Below are 15,601 nucleotides of genomic sequence, written 5' to 3'. Positions count from 1 at the left end.
CTATTTCCTAATTTCTATAATCATTAATAACTGATTTGATAATGAACCGCTATTATTACGCTTTATTCACACTAGCATCGCATGTATGCATAATGTAATATTATTTTCTAAAGATAAAATTATAAATATTTATTAAAATATTTAGAAAATTAAATTTTTTATTATCTCTAATGTATGAATTGAAGTTATAATAGGGGGGGGGGGGAAGAGAGTAAGCTCAAATAAGATGAAAATACCATTAAAAACTAAAAAAATAAGTAGGAGATAGAAAGAAAGAAAAAAAGTCTCAAATAGGAAAAATAAAGGGGGATACATTGTCCTTAGAGATAAATAACTTACTACGTCACCTTTCATTGAAAATTTTAGATTTGACGTTAGCATATGTTTTATTTCGAAATTCGATGTGGGCTGAAATAGTGGGTGATATGAACTAAAAGGAATATTGAGCTTGAGGACAGTCACCGCTGGCCCAATAGGCATATTGGAGCAGGCCCAGTGTGAGATCCTTCTAATTGAAGGGATGGATGGCATATGTTGTCATTTGCTTGAATCCAATCATACGGCCCAAGACCAAGCACTTGAAAATTGATTTCTTTGTCAATTGTCATTAATGCCTGTTCTTAATTTTTTAATCAATCAAATGAAAAGATATAAATAATGATCACGTTGCACCCACAAATGTACATGCCCGAAAATGCGTGCAACCATTGCTAGTTTAGTATAAAGTATTCGTTGTACGACTGCCCGCTTCCTCCTTTTCTATTTCTTCACCATGTTTAGGCTAATTTTGGACCTTCCATTTTACGGGAAAAAATTAAAAGATGTAGAATGCTACGCTCTATTTTCTATAGTTAGAACACAAAACTTTCCTCCGCTAAAATCCAAAAAATTCAATGCCAAAAGGTTCACTGTAATGTAGAGTAGATGAGAGGGAAAAACTTTTCGGTGTTTGTGTATTGCGACACACATTTGGTTCTTGATAATGTTAGCAGTCAGATGTGTAGAGGAGTTGCTCTCATTTTTCATTTTCAACTATTTCCTCCAAATTCTATAATACAATTCTTTGCATCGTCCCCCAGAAGCTTATGGAGATCCATCCAAAGGCCATGTGAATGCTATGTCAGACTTTTGTACCTTTGCCATTACTTTAAAGCAATAACAATCTCAGGTCATTAGCTGCCCAAGATTTGCGCTTAACAGCCCTCACGCCCAGCAGGAGGTTGAATAAATTAAGTATAATACTAATAAAAGATTGCAATCAGAAAGCAAAGACAAAGGGAACCGAGAAGAAAACGAAAACCAAGGATCCTCAAAGAGTTGACTGACTAGATAAACATTAGTGTTCATCACCTTAACAGTGCATCTCTTCCACTCAATGCAACAACTTGAGGATGGAGAAGAACAAGAGATGGCCAGTTTTCGGTCCAGCTCCAGTGACCTTCTTGCTTGTTCTCATTATGCTCTTTGCTGATTTCTTCGGGGGAGATATCGTTCCATTTGATCGATGTAACTCCTAACTCTATACAAGGTTCTTTTTTCATAAACTCCCCTGTTTCAAAGATTTGACTGTGAATCCAATTTGTTTGGCAATGACAGGGATGCAACAGTTCTCGAGCTCACAAGATGAAGAGGAGAAGCCACCGCAATCCCCATTTGCAAGACTTGTCAGAGGTAAGCGACCTCGTCTTTGTTTTCCTTTTGATGGGAGGTAACATATCAGTGAAATATCTGCTACTATTTTCTTGTAGACCACATTGTTACAATCTCACCGGGGCTAATATATCTGTGCAGGGAAAGATCGGAGAAAGCTAGAAACCACTGGATTTGCTTGCGATGTTGCTGAAAACTCGATCGTCTGTTTAGCGGATCTCCCGGTAAGAATTGACACCAACAACAACATTACAGTTTATGATTCCTCTAGTCATTGGGTGGAAGAAGAAACTAGTGTTAAGCCATATGCTCTGCAAAAGGATAAGTACCTTCTCCAGTATATCACTCCAGTCAGGATATTGCACGGTGCCAATCAGCCACCAGTTTGCCAATATAACCATGAAGTCCCTGCTGTAATTTTCTCATCTGGCATCTCGGGGAACTTATTCCATGAATTCAATGACATTTTGATTCCCCTTTTCATCACAATTAAGCATTTCCAATCCCGTGTGCTCATCATCCTGGAGGATTACGATCCTTCATTTGTGGCCAAATATAGCAAGATATTCTCTCGAATGTCGAGTTATGAGGTCATGAATCCAGCTGCCAATAGAAGCGTGCATTGCTTTCCAGGGATGATTCTTGGGCTCAAGTACCATGATAATCTGGCTTTGAATCCCAGTGACATCCCTGGAGGATACTCTATCCATGATTTCAGGCAGTTTATTGGACAAACATACAGCCTAAAGTTCACGCATGTTTCCCAAATTAGAAAGCCAACTCTGATGCTTATATCCCGTGAGAAAACGCGGAAGATTCTAAATGAAGATGAGATGATTACCATGATGAAAGAGTTGGGATTCCGGGTCATTGTTGCCAGAGCGGAGGAGGCAAGAAATGTGAACAAGTTCGCCAACACAGTTAACTCGTGCAGTGTGCTTGTGGGCACTCATGGAGCTGGGCTTACAAATGAGTTGTTCTTGCCTGCTGGCGCAGTCATGGTGCAAGTAGAACCACTGGGACTGGAATGGGCAGCAGCCAACTACTATGGCAACCCAGCCCCCACAATGCACGTTCATTACCTGCGATACAAGATCGAACCGGAGGAGAGCTCACTTATAGAATTGTATGGACACCATCATTCTGTCATCACAGATCCAGAGTCAGTCTATGCAAAGGGCTATCGAGAAGTTCGGGCTGTGTACCTTGACCAGCAGGATGTAAGAGTCAACATAGTGAGGTTTAGGAAAACAATACTTCAAGCCCTTAAACTGGTTAAAAACGCATCTTTAACTAGGTAATTTTTTATCAGATCAACAGTCATCCATGTAGTGAAGCACAGAATATTGAACAAGACACCAGGTAACTTGGCCCAAGAAACCATTTCCGGGATTGGATTATATAAACCTAACATCTCTACAATTACAATCAGACAGAAGCATTTGTTATCTCAGAACTAGGAATTCAATAGGCCACTCTCTATGTTCTGAGAAAATCATATGTACTTAGAGTCTCTTAGACCATGAAGCATTACAGAAGCTGCCGAGTTCTCTGCCTCTTTCACTCGTGGCTTCTCATTCCCCGTCACAAAAAGTACAACTTCAGTGATTTCAATTTCAACAGAGCATACATATCTCTTCTCATGAGCACGACCAACCTCTTTCTGGATTCTGCGTACATTGACAGGAAACAAAGAACTAATGGGTTACACAAAAAGGAGGATAAATGATATCCTCCCCTCTTTCACTATACAGTTTCACCAAATTGAAATGAGAAAATGAGAAGACAAAAGCACCTCTACCATTCAGGATATGCAATCTGATGCAATTATAAAACCTCTGCTGAGATGACATTTAGAACTATCACCAAACAAAACCAAGTTTTGATTTTATTGTGGTTAAGGTTGACATGGAATTTCAACATTCATGATATCTGCTCCACCTAAGAGAGTATGTCCTCATGAATCTGGTTTGATACCTTAAATTTAGTTACCACAAAGGTCCTTGCAAAAGCAGGACAGTATGATTGATAAAGCTGAATATGTGTGACAACAAACAAAATAAGTGATCTTTGGCTTACATAGATTTTCTCAAGTCTAAACGAAGTGAAATTTACTGTTCTTTCATATTCTATTTCAGAACTAGCAAATGGACAGGTATCTTCCATGCCATAACCATATCCAGGAGCAGTCACTTTTACTTCTTCCTCCAATCAACACATTCCAACCAGACTAAGCACATCAACAGGCAACAAAAACTACAATTATGCCCATCCACCCCAAGCCAGACATATAATTGACATTATACATCATAAAGTTGCTGATATTTTCTCTCGTTTCATAGTCAGACGATTGATGTATGTATTATAGTGGAGCATAAAATTAAATAAGCAATTCGATGCTTTTTAATAGCCATTACGCAATTAAGGAAGAAAATGCAACAACTCCACATGGAACAAAGCTTCTCCCTTTCACGGCACAAAGGCAGAAATAAAGATCTTTTCAGCTAACAGCATATAAAGACCCCATGTAGCATCTTATAACAGTTTCAAGACAATGAAGTGATACTATACTGTACTTTCATACTTGCCAGATGCGATGCGAAATTTCATCATGAGAAAATGGATCACAAAAGGCAACAAATAGGTTAGCATTATACACATAATAAACTGCTACACAAAGATCTCAGCAATTCAAAAAGCTTACTTGTAATTCGGTCTCGGCCACTTCTTCTTGCCACACAGTTCATGCAGTTTTTGTTTCGCGCCCTCAATCTCATTGTCCCCATTTAGTTGGCTAAATATGTCAGCATTCATTATGTCACCGAAGTCATAAGACAACTTACGAAGAGCAGCCTTCGCAGCATGAAGCTTCGCATTCTCTTTTTGCTCAGAAGAAGCTGATGCTACAAAATGCCCATCAACATAGACACTTGCAATATCTCTCTCTCCTTTTCTCCAATGTTTTATATCAACTTGCTTTCCATCCTTTTGGCACAGTTCGAAGAGCATTGTGACTGGTTGTGGTTGTTGTTCCAGCACATCAAGCATAACAATAGGCTCCAGAAGGTCTCGAATAATCTAAAGTAAAGCAAAACAGAACTAATAAGCAACTTCAGCCTGGAATTCCAGGTATATGCTGGGTCATCCCATGAACAAATAGCACTGAAATTGACAGCATGCCTGTTACATCAGAAAATATCATGAACTTCCAGAAGAGAGATATACAGCTGATAAATGAGATATCCTTTTGTTTAAAATAATGAGAAGCTAGAATTCAGACACTTCTGATATTTCCCCTTGCCAACAAATTCCCTGTCACACAAATTTTAGCCAAACATGGCGTACACAGACAATCTAGTAAACATATTTAATAAATTAGACAACAAAGAAATGTTTTAAGAAAAGCAAGTCGAAACTAACCAACCACATAGACTTCAAATCAAAGTTGGAATCAACATATACTGCAGCAGCCACTGACTCTACAATATCAGCAAGAACTTTTGGTGCTTTCACCAAACCCCCGTAAACCTCTGCTTCATCCTCTTGTTCTACTGACTTCACAAAGTCTCTTACCTGAAACAAAACCATGAAAGGGGCACGATTTTGATAGAATTCAAAGTGGAAAAGTTGGTTTAGCTTCCCAACAAGCACTTGCTGATGCATCTCTTCACGGGGCAACAATTGAAACAATTCTTTGGTGCACTCAGTGCGCAATGCTCTCCGAAAGATCCATGCCTTCAGGTGCTAAGCCACTCGCGACAAAGCATGCATAGTACACTTCATATACTTAAGAATTTTTAGCCAACATTGAAACCCATGAGATGATCGTCGTGAAGCATGCATCAATTCCCCGTTCTCAAGTGCTCGTTAGATAACTAAACAAACTTCACCATTTTCAACTCTAGCAAAGCCATGTCCCCGCAGGGGGGAACACAAATTGAAATATGCGTCAATTATAAGACCCGCACAGGTATATAGATAACTATAAAAATGTTGGACTCAGTACCACATCAGCCACAATGTGGTCCAACCCTGAAGTTTCTTCAGGGAAAAAGCAGATACCTTTTCTTCCAGCGCAGTGGCGTTGTGACGAACATACTTATAAAGCTGATGGCGGACGGCGACGCGCGCTAGCTTCTCGGTGCTGATGTTGGCGGCGCGTACGAGCGAGAGCTTGCCAGGGTCAAGATCAGGGTACAGGAGGAAAACATAATTGGCGAGTGCCAAGCCAAGAGCTGCATCTCCGACGAACTCGAGACGCTGGTAGGAGGAGGAGCCGGTGCAGGAGGAATGAGTTAGGGCTTCCTCCAGCAGCTTCTTGTTCTTGAAACTGTACTTGAGAATCTTCTCCACCGCCGTCACCGATACCTCCATGTCGGATATTTCTTCGTCATCCGATGGAAGCGTGTACGTATATCTTGCCGTTGGGCTACTCGCCGGCGACTGCATATCGGAGTTCCGGGCCTGTTGAGCGCGTCGAATAGAGGTAGAGCGAGTTGGGCGACACCACAGCTTTACGACTTTGCAGTAGCAGGAGTGTCTTTTGTGTGGAGGCAGCACATAGTATTATTAGTCAGACCTTAATTTTATTCTAAAAAAGAAATAAGAAATTGGCATTTAATAACCTAATAATAATCACGATTTCGGATGTCTAAGAAAATAAATTCGTATAGGGCATATATCGATTTTGATAATAAATTCAGGTATTTGCAAACTCAGATTCTCATCTCATTAATCATTAGTGCGTAGATGACATTGGAAAAGGATTTGCTAGTCATTTACGGAAAACCAATATTGAATGGAATTCTAAATACATGTGGTGTATGCATATTACATAAAATAGCTGATAAAACAAACTTTACAATAAAAATTTCATTTATGGAGCCATAGCTCGCCAATTTCTCTGAGGTAATTTCGGGGTAGGTTCCATCATCTCCGGGCCACAATTTTGATCGTTCAATTGATGAAATTCGGAGCCCAATTCTGATCGTCAACTGGGTGGCAATTGATGCTATTCTAGATAACCGGACTCGGGTTTCCCTGACTATAATTTCTGGAGGAAGGATTAAAATATTAAATGGAAATTCAAATCACGCAGGAATCAAATATTAAGTCAAAATTTGTTCAACCACCTCCCCGACTCTAAGAGGGATGTAAGGTTCGACCTCATCATCTTTCCGATAGTCGAGGATCCCAGACTTGTGTGATTCGCATCACACAGGGAACTTATGCGGGCTTGTCGGCTAGGAAGCTCTTCATAGAATGTCATTAGCAACGGCAATTTACAGTCTTAACTATACCAGATGGCCTTGCAATTTGAACAAACGGTCCAAAGATACATCTTCTAGCTTCCAGCTAATTAAAGCACAACTAGAGACTCCAGCTTTCAGGGTTCATCGTGGCAAAATCGGCCACAAAATTTCAAAAGTGACAATTGGACATACTAAGCAAACAATCCGCCTATAAATCAGATATAAACATAGGACTCTGGGCTTAATTCAATTGACCATCATGTGATCGAACCCACCTCCTGCTTGCAACGCTACACGAGGTCCTTGCACATTATGAAGCAACTGCTGTAGCCACCTTCTTGTAGTTGGATCCTCCTGAAAGCAAAACATTAAGCAAATTCGTCCTTTTCAACAAAAAGATAAACATCTCATAATCTCAAGATACGATGTATTAATTACACCTACCCGAAGACAGCTACTAAAGGTCGCATCTCTAAGCATGTCGGGCAGACAACTTCTAAGGGCGTCACAAGCTCTGCATAAAATAAGATGATTGATTTCACCACTCAGATGCACAACCTTAAATGAAGAAATATAGTTGAGCAACCCATATGCAGACGCCATTGACCAACCTTGGGTTGTCTGACAATCTGAGGTAGCACCTGATAATGTGCTTTAAAAGCCGAGAAGAAGGCTGTTCAGCAAGTGCAGCAACCATGTTTCCCAGCACCCTACCTACAGCAAAGAAGCGCTCCGCTGTTGTGCATATGTACTCTAAACCAACATCGTCAAGCAAAATCTTCTGCACAATGAATGTTGCTACCTGCCAAATTCGCCCTCATATTCAAACAAGTCCACCAATCATAAAATAAAAGCTTAAAACCAATTGCACTAGATTTAAATATTAGTTATGGAAATTATGAGGCAGCATATAAACATGAGATGCCCATGTAAGCAAAGCTCAGTTCAAATGCTGCATCTTGAGGGTATCATGACATTTATAGCACATCAAGTTTGTGGAACCCATTCAATCATTTCACTAAGAGAACCAATAGTGACAATCAGGAGAGAAAATCTATCTTCTGCTCGTGAAACAGGCAACATAATGCTCAAAATGTGGAGGTCCCATCCCACTCGAACTTATATATAAGAACTAACTAGTTTAATTGTGTAGGATGTACATAAAAATCAGCACGCAATTTCTCCAAACACATCCAATATTTGTGACATATTGATGAGAATTTAAGTTTGAATGGATAAATACAGACTCTAGTTGTTTAGTGGCAACTTTTGGTTTAGCATTAAAGAGAGAACAGCTGCATAATCAACATGCCTTTCAAAAACATCATTATTCAAAAGCAATTCCACATTAACCAAAACCAATGAGCAAAATGTCAGTAAGTGATGCTATCGGCAAAATGCTTACTGTTTTGGACAATTCACTTCCCATCTCCATTGTTCGTAAGCACAAGGGAATGATCTCAGTAGAGAGAAGGAAACTGATAACTTCAGTGTCGTCAACCTATGAACCAAAAGACAAGCCACAGTGCTCTTTGTTATGTAAAAGATATAATGAGCAAAGGAAATGCAAAAGTTAATAATCGGGAAAAAAAGACGAACAGAAAGGAAAGCACTAAGAGACAAAAGCATTCAAATCACTACTGCATAAGCTAAACATTATTTACATTTCATTAGCAAGATACCAATTTGGAAACCGGGTGTTGTACCTATATTATAAGTTCATTGTATCCAGTGGCGGATTAAGCAAACTTAACGCCAACAATTTCTAAACCTATCTGCTTGTATATCCACATGGTTATTAGATTAGGCATGGAGCAGAATAAACCAACAAACAGGCACACAGTGCATTCCTTAATGATGAGCATAAGAGGAAAAGCTTTTTATCTTAGCATAATAAGAGAACTTTAAATTGGCGAAATGGGAATACCTTCACAAGTGCACCAATGACTCCTAGACTCGTAAGCCTCAAGTACTCAAAGGGCCTCGATTTGCTGGTTGTATTAAGAAAAGGATAAAGATATAGAGGGATGTGGGCTGCAGAAAGAAAATACAAGATGGAAAAGTCCCATTTAGAACTTCCCGGCCCACAAATTCATCAAAAGAAGGCAACAGTTTCATTGAACTCAATTACACAAGTATTAGAGAAGGATTACAGGACGCATCATCCAAGCTGAATTAATAGATAAAACCTCATTAATACGAATTTAATAATGGCAATGTTCGGCAAAAAAAATGGCAGACTCATCACCATGCCATATAATCAGGTGAAAGAGACACAGGAGCCAGTGAACGCAAACAACCTCATCTTAATCACTTGACCACTACATAGAAGTAGAACCAACGAGTACACCAATTCCAGAAGCTACTCTCAGTAGCTCCCAGCGCTCCCACCTCCCCCAATACACAAGAAAAGAACCCCAAAAAAGAAAGCAGGAGTAAAATGTACAGGTACAAAGTTTACCCGATTACCAGAAAATATTATTTCGAAGTTCTAATATCCTATATTGGATACAGCAACAAAAAACTCAGATGTCCATAAGGATTACCATTCAGGAACAACATTCTAGTATCTGGATGTGAGGCCACACACTGCAACAAATAAAAAATCATCATGTTAGATCCACAAAAAGGAAAAGATATTTGCCTTGTCTAATTATCAGTTAATGAATAATTTTTTCCCCATGTTATTATCTTTGCCCCAGTGGGATGAAAATTTGATCTTCTAACTTTGCCGGCGCTAACATTTTTCTCTATTGGTCATAGGTAGTTCAGAGAGAAAGGGTTTGTGAAGTAGATAAAGCCACCAAAATACATCCACATGCAACAGAAGCACCAGAGAAACATCATGACTACATTCTGTGACTCCTTAATTATACTATGATAGACGTGCATTTGGCTACACAACCATGTAAGAGCAGTACCTGAAGAAGAGCAAGTGCATTGCAAACTCTGTTTGACTGTGCAGGAGTTAGGTTCGGTGGTGATAAAACTGGGTAGATGGAAACTATTTCCTGCAGGTGGTCAAGAATGGATTAATCCAAAAGAGAGGTCAGTCCAGAATGTCCAATAGAATAGCGTGAAGATTAAAAAGAAAGCAGATCTCAAGAGCAAATCCCAGAAATGAATGCAGCTAAATATTACCTAAAAAGCCCATCAATACATAAAATAGAGGAAATTATACAAATATTATGAAAATTTCCTCATCAGAAAATGAGGCAAAAAGTCGGCATAAAATTTTCCAACCCAAACATCAAATTCAGTTGGAATATTTTTCCAATTTCAGTAAAATGAAAAAGGATAAATATGAGTTGATAATCAGACCACAAACAAATAGATCTTATTAGTAATAACAGTTTCCACGTACTTAGTGATTCAGCAAGGACTTTCCCCTTCATGAGATTCGTATATTTCTTACTCGGAACTCCCACTTTTAGCTAATAAAGTAAAGCTATGTGAGATGTACATGACAACTAAAATAAGACAACCAGAGTAATTATTAAAAGTATTCTGATTGAAAATGTTAAATCTAGAATTTATCTCGATTAAACATCAAATGACAAACTAAAGTCATCAGGGATCTGAGGATCTGCCCAATAATTACTGGCCAACCAGTGAATGCAGAAGAGTAGACCAACATGGCTAGGAAAGAAAACAAACCTGCAGAAGAGCAGCAATTGTACCAAAGGAGTTCCACAGTAGTGGAGCCAAATCTTGAAACAGTTCTCTCTTCTACTAGGACAGATAGAAAACATTGTATAAGATATATGAAATTGCAGTTGGGAAAAATGATTAACTAGCAAGAATCAAACATGTGACCAGAAAGAAATGAATGGAATTAGACTTGACGCCCAATGACCATAAGTTAATTGCTAATGGATCATAATAGAGGAAGACACGGGGAATTCTGCCCGGCAGGACTGAAGTTTTGCACATTTGAAAGCAAGCACACTGCCCACAATTCAGACATAACATAAGATCCTCAATTCAAACTTTACATGAGTGGCATGCTTGTCAGTTTATCTGTTTCAAAATCAGCACGCTAAAATTCCATATAACAACCGGCGACTTCAGTTCCACCACTCAATATGCGCTCATGAAGAAATGCAAAAGCGTCTGTGCAATTATTTTTAGTTCACGGAAAGAAAGATGAAAAGGCTATGGGAGATCACCAAACATCCAATCAGCACAAGAAGACTATATAAGAATAATACAACACTGAACTACAAAACACGAAGAAACCTAATAAATACAGGGAAAAGGAATACGGAAATAAAATAATTGAAAACCTTGGAGAGTTCGAGAAGGGCATTTTCCCGGAGATCAGGGTTACAAAGATCGAGAACAAGCTGCTCCGCCGATTGCATTTTCCGTTCTTTACCCGCGCCAAAAGAAGAGCTGCTGGGCACCTCAAAGGGGGCGGCTTTCAGGTTCAGAGGCGGAGGTAAGTTCGCCATATTTCTCTCACTAAAAACCGGACTGCCCTTGGATTAACGTTTCAAGTTCAAAGTTTATCCGAGAGAGCAGGCAGGCAGTGAAAGTTGTTTGCTAACACGTGCCGCTCAGCCCAGCTGCACGATGATGCCCTCTATGCTTGCCGCCTTGCGTGTCACTTCACCTCGACCGCTGATGTTTTTTCACTCGCTGCTGCTGCGAGTAGCCGTCCTCCTAAAGTACCTAATAGGCGAAACCCACGGTATTATGAATCTTAGAAGCCCAAACCAATAGACAGTTTCAACCGCTGCAGGCCCAGTGGGCCTAAATCTGGCCCAAGCTCGCTTGATCCGATCCTCCGAATCCTTTCAAGACTTGGTACTATTTCAGCCCAAGTTTGGCATTTTGTAAACGGGAAAATTATAAAGCTTCCATGATATTAAATACAAATATTTTTAAACTGTTTGAAAAATTACCATTAATTTTACAAAAATATTTATAATTTTTTAAATAATAATTAAATATTTATCAGGGATAATTTCACTTTTCATATTCAAATTATACTCGATTTTCAGTTTTAGAACTCCAAATTTTCAAAGCATCTGACTTAATACCCAAAATTTTTAATTTTTATCTATTTGGGTACCCTTCGTTAAGTTTACTGTTAAAACAAATAGTCAATCCAATTTTAGAGAAAAAATTAAGTGGGAGCTTGTCTATCTAAGACATATTTGGCTACCATTTTATTCAACAGACAAAAAGTATTTTATTTTGATTCATTTTGATTTTAATTTTATAATTAAGTACAATAATTCAAAAAAAATTAACTAATCCAATTTTAAGCAAAAAAAAATACCGATTTCACTGAGGAAAGCGTGTGTTTTCTTTTTATTATTTTTGCATTGTTACAACACAAATATTGTCAATGCATACTCCATTTAATTAGAGTTTATGCTTTTTTTATACCTTTTTTTAATTATTTTTAATAATTGAATTTTTTGGCTTTTCGGTGACTAGTGAAATAAAAAATTTTATAAATTTATAAACAAATTCTCTCAAATCAAAATAATGATTATTATATATTTCTTATTTTGTGCATAAACAACATCATAAGATATCAATGGCGATATCCTACGACTATCCATGGCAGAATGGACTGCAAGACTTTGAGATCACTCCATACTCCTACGACTGCTTGTATTCTTAGTATTCTGAGACCTCAGGGGTCCAAAGTAGGCTGATTTTCACTATTCTTAGGTCCCTTTCGAATTTTCAGGTATTCCTGGAGGTGCTTAAAGGTGACCTGACAGACCCTTAGATTTGACTAGTTTAACCGGAATTGGCCAACGGGTGTTTTGTGGGCAGCAATGAAATAGAAGGGCAAGGATTCCATCTCTGCGTCCTACCGCGCCCTTGTGGCTGCAACTATCTACCACATTTAGCTCGAACGCAACCTTCGCCGGTTTGACAAAGAGGAACGTGATGCATCAAACCTTGTTGCTATCGTTATAAGAGACATGCGACGAAGGATCCTTAGTGCTAACTTACCCTATTTTATTAACTTATGTGGACTTTATCGTTTATGGCGGATCCCTTGGCGTGTCGAGAGGAATGCCTAGTTATGAAACATGTTGTTGTACCTTTATACTCCTTTTACTTAATGAAATTTACATTTACCGAAAACATGCATACGCAGTTTTATTCGATACTTAATGAAATTTACATTTACCGAAAACATGCATATGCACTTTTATTCGACTCACAACCAAACAATATATAAAAGTACATTAACGTTTTCTGAATGATTTATTCTATTTTTCTCTGATTAATTTTTTGTGAACAATGAGGGATGATTGAACATAAGATTTTATTAAATTTCTTGAATTATTATTAAGCGTTTATCTTTATATTACTTCGCATTCATCAAGCGTCTTTATTTCCATAATGATTTCAATTGGAATGAAATATTTGAATTAATTTCGGTGACAATTTGAATTAATATTGTTCTCAATTATAAAATTAAAATTAAAATATGAATCAAAATAAAAAAATAATTATATGTTCGATAGCATAAAATAGTTAAGCATGCCTTATATAGACAAGCTTCTAGAGATGGCAACGGGGATGGGTTGGTACGGGTCCGTTCGGACTCGAGACCCGGGACGCACACCCCACCCCCACCCCCGCCCCCGCCCCCGCCCCGCCCCCGCCCCCGCCCGCCCAACCTGCCCCACCACATGAAAAAAGAAATAAATGAATATAATTGCAAATAATTATCAACATTTTATAGTTTTCATCAAGTAAAAGCTAATATAATTTTCAATTGAAAATGAATGTATTGAGATAAAGAATATCTACACCTAAATCATTAGTTTTCTAATAATCTAATATCATTTTACAATTTACAATGAATTATATTATAAAAAATATATAATCAACTAATATTTTATTTTTTAATAAATAATATCAATTTAGATTTAAATAACTTAATATAATTTTCAATCTAGTATAAATTATACAAGACAAAGAATATATTCATCTAAATTATTGATTTTCTTATCAACTATTTTTTAATTTTTTATATTTCTTATATAGAATCGGATACACACAAAAATTATTTAGGATTTATATATCATAGTATAATTTTTATTAAATAATGTATTACCGAGGGCGGGACAGGACGGGATGGAGACATGCCCCAAACCCGGGAAATTTCATCCCAAAACCACCCCCATGGGACGGGTCCAGGTCAGAGCCCCGATTTTTCGGATCTAATTGTCATACAAGTTTCACTTAATTTTTTTAACCATTTTATTTTAACAGTCAACCTGACAGAAGATAAACAAACGGATAAAATTTAAAATTTTATGTATCAAATCTAATAAATTGAAAACCCAATATACTAAAACTGAAACAAAAGCATACCATGAGTATGAAAAAAATGATTATCCCATATTTATAATTACGATAAATATCAAAAGAATAATCGTAATTTACCATTTTGTAAAAACGCGCCCCTAAAATGAAGTGCGTTCACATTTTGCAGTGGCCTTAAACATTGAAAACTGGAGTCAGTCGAAAGTGTTGATTCACTCGTGGCTTAAGAAAAGTCATATATTTTACGAACATTGAAGGCTGTGAGATTTACAAACTAACACAAATTTCTGAATTTGTGTATATTGAGTTTAGAAGAATTCAAGCTCCTAGTGACTCAAGATTTCAACATAGACTCCAAATGGAATAAAATATATACTACAATGCATTCAAGACATTCTTGTGATTTCTGGGACATCAACATTGTGTCAAGCATAGCAATATAAAACTTGTGAAATCATTGAAGTTGGGTTGCAACTGTAAAATATCTGGATACAACAGAATATACGCACTCTAAAATCTGCATCAAGATGAATTTTCAGATTTTTTTTTCCTGGTAATCTCATGTTGTTCGATACCATTCAAAAGTCGTCCTTGAATTACATCACCTTTTCATAGTTACATCCAATCCAATCCAAGTGAAAGTAGGAAAGACTGGAGTTTTGTATGAGCAGTTAGTAGTTACTTCCAAAGCCTAGGTGAGCGTGGAATTCCAGGCATCACACTGATGTTGTTTCTAGTTCCTTGATCTATTCTATATTTCACTGTTTCTTTCTCCAGCTCATAAACATCAGATGTTACAAGGCCTATGCTTTTGACTATCTTACAATCACTAGAACATCATTAGAACCGAAAATTGCCATATTCACAGCCTAAACAGCATAAAGGCAGACTTTTCTCAAGGTTGTTGACAACAATAAAGCATACAGAGATGACAATTTCAACCAATCATAATCTTCTACGGGGAACAGGATGTAATCAATGAAAGTCTGTCCGATGTCTGCCAGCAGAATAACATCACTTGCGATCTTGCAGCACGATAATGTCACTTGCTATACTCTCCTGAAACAGGAGAATGACAAATCATCAAACAAAAATCTACCATTCGGGGTCTGTTAAACTACTGAAAAGAATAACAGAAAATTAGATGATTTCATGTACCAACAATTTCAATCGAACATGAGTTTATTTTTCTAATTCTTTTCTCTTTATGACCATATTCCCCAAGAAATGAGGGAAAGGACAAATGCCAAAAGAAATTATACCATCAAGTACGTAAAAAGGAATTCTGAAAGGTAACTTATCTTTGACCAGCTAAACTATTAGCATGTGGAAGTTTCAACATTTTAAAGGAGCATAAAGAAACTGCTTGCTTAATTTATTAGCAACCCCAT

At 37.7% G+C, this 15,601-nt stretch overlaps 3 protein-coding genes and 1 pseudogene across 4 annotated transcripts; 1 reads left to right on the top strand and 3 right to left on the bottom strand.

The window, feature by feature from the left end:
• LOC105174888 (protein O-linked-mannose beta-1,4-N-acetylglucosaminyltransferase 2) lies at window positions 824-3,228 on the top strand. Its single transcript, XM_011097133.2, has 3 exons — window positions 824-1,506; window positions 1,597-1,671; window positions 1,792-3,228. The coding sequence occupies exons 1-3, from the start codon at window positions 1,392-1,394 to the stop codon at window positions 2,949-2,951; spliced, it is 1,350 nt and encodes a 449-aa protein (XP_011095435.1). The 5' UTR covers window positions 824-1,391; the 3' UTR covers window positions 2,952-3,228.
• LOC105174889 (ribonuclease 3-like protein 2) lies at window positions 2,951-6,292 on the bottom strand. 2 transcript variants are annotated; one of them, XM_011097134.2, is made up of 4 exons: window positions 5,713-6,292; window positions 5,071-5,223; window positions 4,355-4,728; window positions 2,951-3,347 (listed from the first exon to the last, which is right to left on the bottom strand). In XM_011097134.2, exons 1-4 carry the CDS (start codon window positions 6,097-6,099, stop codon window positions 3,146-3,148), a joined length of 1,116 nt encoding a protein of 371 aa, XP_011095436.1. In that variant the 5' UTR covers window positions 6,100-6,292; the 3' UTR covers window positions 2,951-3,145. The 2 variants fall into 2 exon arrangements, with proteins under 2 accessions (XP_011095436.1, XP_011095437.1); XM_011097135.2 differs by having other exon boundaries at window positions 2,951-3,320; window positions 5,713-6,273.
• On the bottom strand, window positions 6,887-11,539 carry LOC105174887 (cell differentiation protein RCD1 homolog). Its single transcript, XM_011097132.2, has 9 exons — window positions 11,189-11,539; window positions 10,560-10,631; window positions 9,824-9,913; window positions 9,449-9,491; window positions 8,830-8,936; window positions 8,308-8,403; window positions 7,514-7,704; window positions 7,347-7,416; window positions 6,887-7,256 (listed from the first exon to the last, which is right to left on the bottom strand). Exons 1-9 carry the CDS (start codon window positions 11,354-11,356, stop codon window positions 7,149-7,151), a joined length of 945 nt encoding a protein of 314 aa, XP_011095434.1. The 5' UTR covers window positions 11,357-11,539; the 3' UTR covers window positions 6,887-7,148.
• LOC105174886 overlaps window positions 14,893-15,601 on the bottom strand; it is a 10,615-nt pseudogene continuing 9,906 nt past the window's right edge.

Source organism: Sesamum indicum, linkage group LG12 (assembly GCF_000512975.1).
Source record: "Sesamum indicum cultivar Zhongzhi No. 13 linkage group LG12, S_indicum_v1.0, whole genome shotgun sequence".
NCBI classification, from domain to species: Eukaryota; Viridiplantae; Streptophyta; class Magnoliopsida; order Lamiales; family Pedaliaceae; genus Sesamum; species Sesamum indicum.
This window is presented reverse-complemented; position numbering and strand designations above follow the sequence as displayed.